This window comes from Aedes albopictus, chromosome 3, assembly GCF_035046485.1.
Source record: "Aedes albopictus strain Foshan chromosome 3, AalbF5, whole genome shotgun sequence".
Taxonomy (NCBI): Eukaryota; Metazoa; Arthropoda; class Insecta; order Diptera; family Culicidae; genus Aedes; species Aedes albopictus.
In genome coordinates, this window is record NC_085138.1 from 274,957,045 (window position 1) to 274,961,509 (window position 4,465).

The window sequence follows — 4,465 nt, forward strand, 5'->3', positions numbered from 1 at the left end:
TGAAGAGTTTAATGAATCAAATAGGGTATGTGTGCCATCAGTAATCTCACGCTCCCATGTTCATCCTATTCAAAAACAAGCGATTACGGCACCGATTGATTCCGTTCTTTTTGTTTTCACGCGTGCTCACTCCTAACAAAAAATACAAAAATGTGAAACAAAACAAACAACGCTTCAATCCTTTGTTTTTCGTAGGATGAAAATATGAGCCAAATGCTCAATAAGGGAACCAATACCCTATGTAGTATGTTAAGGTCGTTTAGAAACCTATAAAATTTAACTAGTTACACCTATGGGGGCTTGAATCGACAAAAAAAATGGGAGTAAGCTTATAGCGGGAGGATCAACAAGAGCATGCTCTCAACACAGCTGTTTCTCCCCTTGCCAACAAGAGATCATCTTACGTACACACTGCGTAAACTAGTCAAACATGTGCCTCAATTGATTTCTCGTTGAGGGTTGATAACTTCTTACTCTTTTTATTTCTTGTCTGGAACCGGTATACTAAATCAATGAAGCACCCATCAATTGAATGACATTCGTTTGTGTTGCTGAGCAAGATCGTTCACTCAATTCAGTTTATTTTTGCACCATGGAGATTGTGGTTGCTCTGTTGGTGTTTCTCGTGGTGATTATTACTCAAACCGAGGGGGCATCATTTTTTGAAAGTGTTCCATCTAGTGATTATTACCTTAGAAATGATGTTTTTGGTAAACGAACTAAACAGTGAAGTGCTTTGAGTTGGAACTAATAACACTACTGTTACAGATTGTGCTTCACGATATTACCCACCAAAGCCACCACCAACATTTGATGAATTTTCATCTGAGAATTTTCCCGCTGTCGCCGGTGGTGTAAGAGCTTTCGATGGAGAATATCAGCACATGGTATGTGTTTCAGGACAAGCTTATTGTAATCCCGTTCCAATGTTGCAACACAAATTCTGAAGCATAAATCTTCCAGCAACGATGTATTTTTTCTTCGATTTGCTTGCGTGTAAATAGATTGAAATAAATAGGTTACAGAGTCGAGTGTCTTATAAGTACCTGAAGCCCTTTTACGTCAGTTGTTTCTTATATATTTTGATAGAAATTAGCCCAAGTTACAGCAGCTGAAGGCGACCTACTGAGGCTACAGCCACATTGAAGCAAATCAGCCGAAAATTTGCGGGGGGGACATAAATTGGGTGGGTTACAGGAGACTCGTCCTTAGCCTTAGGTGTGTTGATTATTTAGCGGTGTGATTCGTGCGTTTGAATTGCTGAGCCAATGAATAATAGGGGTATTGTGGGATCCATTTTGGTATTCTAAAAGTTTGTCCTGAATGATACAGGTTTGGAATAATCGTGATAATTATTTATTTTTTACAGGTTGCAATTGGCTGGGAATTCAATGATACCATAAAATATTTATGCGGAGGCAGTATTATTCATAGTAAATTTATATTGACCGCTGCACATTGCTCGGTTCCTGTCAATGGGTATTTCACTGGAAAGGTAAACTATATTCAACATTATAAAACACATTTGCATTTAATTATAGCATAACTCCGACTATTGTGCGCGCAGGAGATTCTGACTTGGGCAATAACGAAAATGACCATTTGGCTGTACAACGGACCATTTTGCGTATCGTGAGACATCCATTACATCGTCATAGCAGAAGTTATCATGATATTGCGCTGATTGAACTGGAGAATGATTTGACTTTCAATGTCCACGTGTCTTCCGCTTGTTTATGGCTTGAATCCTATGTTCCTTCAGAGCCACTTCAAATTGTTGGCTTCGGCGAAACAAAATTGGCACATGGCCCAAGTATGACCCTTCAAAAAGGTCAGGTGTCCTACCAATCCACTGATGTGTGTGATGATGCGCTGACTTCCAGGCGTAGGATACCGAATGGTCTGCTAGAGAGTCAATTTTGTGCATCACACGACACTATGGATACTTGTCAGGTAAACTCAGTAATAACAATTTTTACTTCAAGTACTGTTCTAACCATTCTTTTAACTGACAGGGCGATTCAGGGGGACCAATTGAAGTGACAAAAATCGACATGTTCAGGCGAGAGATCGCCCTTATCGTGGGTATAACTTCGTTCGGAACGGCTTGCGGCGATGGTTCAGTAGGAGTTTATACAAAAATTTCACATTACATAGACTGGATAGAGAAAGAAACCAACCAATCTTACAGCTATGGGAGCTGTGCAGCGAGAATGCTAGAAACTAAATTCAAATTAGTTGAAATCACACAGCTTTCTACGGATAAGCCGCTTCCGTACGTTCATCTGTCAAAGGACCGATCAGATACGCGTGAGCATGGCTGTATGGGAACTCTGATAGACGATCAATTTGTAGTCACATCGGCACACTGTGCAACACTTCCAACAGGAGCTCCTCAGTTTATCTTCATCGCTGATCACGGAGAGTACGTTCCCATAGCTGAAGTTATTCTACATCCCCAATATCAACAGAACGTTCAAACGCATAACATAGCTTTGCTAAGATTAGGCAAGTTTCTTAAAAGAACACTGAAGCCAGCTTGCCTAGCGGAGCAACCACAATCTGCGGTGAAGCCTTCCGTTTCCTTTTTGCTTAATGGTTTCATAATGGCAAACGAGAATAAGTTCTTTAAATACTTTCTGCGCACATTTATACCTGAAAGAGATCGATGTTCTGCATCTACTAACGAAATTTGCATGAAAAGTTACTTTCCAGTTATTCCAACTTTATGTCAGGTAGGTTCATTCTTCAAAAGCATGTGTAGTTTGTCTTGCCTATATGTAACTTCTATTCGTTTTTCTTCCAGATCTCAGATGGAGCTCCAATTTTGATAGAATCTCCAGAAGGTATACCATTCTTTTACGGTATAGTTGATAAAAACAACAGCGTATGTGATGGGGAACTTCGTGGTACTTTGGTTGAGCCTCATAGAGATTGGATAAAAAGTGTTTTGCAACGTTTTCTAAGAAGGGAAGTTTTGATTTTTACTTAAGATATAATGCCTATCCACGTTTAATTTCGGACGCCATCGTTGATATGACGAACAGTCCGGTGACAAAACATGAAAATGTCGGTGCTTTCTGCTTAATTTAGACTTTTATCTTGGAAAACTGTAGTTCATTCAAATCTGTTTGGTAAAGAAATGACGTTTTCAGAAAAAAAATGTGACGAAAATGGATTTTGTAAAAATGCATTCAAAATTTAAAAAAAAACTCTATCATAAAAAATAAACTGTGTTGTTTCACTAACTATTCCTCAAGTGGGATTGTTTTGACGTACTAGTCCTGAAGAATCACCTGCGAGATATAAGTTGTTTGTTTTTGAAACCAGAAGCAGCCCAAGTGACATTTTGATGACCAATTAGCCTTGTGGAGATTTCTAGAGCCGTCATAAAACCACCTTTTATTCTGAACTTTTTGAAGACTGCCCCAGAATTTTCTTTGTGATTTCCTTCAACATTTTTTTTTTGAGTAGAACATATACCCTTCCAAAGATTTTTTTTCCAAATTTCTACATAATGTTTTCCATGATTAACTAAAGTTCTTTCAGTAATTAATCATCCATTTTGTCTATGCTTAACATTTCTGGATACGCACATCACTCGCTCTGTATGAGAGGATTTTTTGAAGTGTTATACTTTTTACAACAGCGCGCGTTTTGAAGGACTATTTGCAATTTTGGAATGTCTTCGATCACTATTTCTTTGTGAATAAACCATCAGTTGAATTGTTCCGAGTACATTCTAGGCGAAATCCCCCTAAATATTGTTTTATGTACTCATATACTGTATATGCTCATCTCAGAACATAATCCGATAGAAATGTCAATTTACGTTTTCCCGGAAGGATCCTTGGAAGAGTTTTTAAAGGTATTCTCGTAAAGCCCTGAAACTATCACTGAAGAAAACTCTCGAGTTATTCCTGTGAGAATTCCTGAAGGGAATGCCTGGAGAAATTATTGAAGAATTTCTCGCACTCATTTCCGGAGAAATCTCAAATAATATAAAATAAAAGAGATATCTTGAGGGATCTAAGAAAGAATTCCCAGAGGAATTCTTGATGCATTTCCTAGAGGAATTCCGGGAGGAATCCGTGGGAGAATTCCAAAAGTGTCTTCCCTGGATGAATTCCTGAATGATTCCCTGGAGAAATGTCTGAAAGCAGTTTTGGCGCTTATGTGTTTAAAGTAAACCACCGTGACTTCTGCGCAATTAAAACCTGTGCTACCATGACTTCCTTGTGGCATGTGTGTTGCTTTGAAGAATCTCTGGAGGACTTGTTGGCTAGCTTAATGTAAGAACTCCCAATGGTATCCCTGAGTAAACTTCTGAAGAAACTGCTGGAGAGATTCCTGAAATATTCTCTGGATAATTTCCTGGTTCCTGTATGCATCCTTTTGAAACTATTTTCCAACACCATTCGCTGGAGAAACAGATACAGAAATTCTTGAAGTAACTCAAAAAATC

The 4,465-nt window shown here is 38.6% G+C and overlaps 1 protein-coding gene across 1 annotated transcript; it reads left to right on the plus strand.

Annotated features, from left to right (window-relative positions):
• The first annotated feature begins 517 nt into the window (after positions 1 to 517).
• On the plus strand, positions 518 to 3,231 carry LOC109420428 (serine protease 53). Its single transcript, XM_029857442.2, has 6 exons — positions 518 to 710; positions 769 to 887; positions 1,370 to 1,479; positions 1,542 to 1,953; positions 2,016 to 2,735; positions 2,807 to 3,231. The coding sequence occupies exons 1-6, from the start codon at positions 533 to 535 to the stop codon at positions 2,990 to 2,992; spliced, it is 1,725 nt and encodes a 574-aa protein (XP_029713302.2). The 5' UTR covers positions 518 to 532; the 3' UTR covers positions 2,993 to 3,231.
• The last annotated feature ends 1,234 nt before the right edge of the window (positions 3,232 to 4,465 follow it).

Coding starts and splice junctions, on each gene's coding strand:
- LOC109420428 (XM_029857442.2), top strand. CDS start 533: ATGACATTCGTTTGTGTTGCTGAGCAAGATCGTTCACTCAATTCAGTT. Junction 1,954..2,015: donor ACACTATGGATACTTGTCAG/GTAAACTCAGTA, acceptor TTTAACTGACAG/GGCGATTCAGGGGGACCAAT. Junction 2,736..2,806: donor TTATTCCAACTTTATGTCAG/GTAGGTTCATTC, acceptor TTTTTCTTCCAG/ATCTCAGATGGAGCTCCAAT.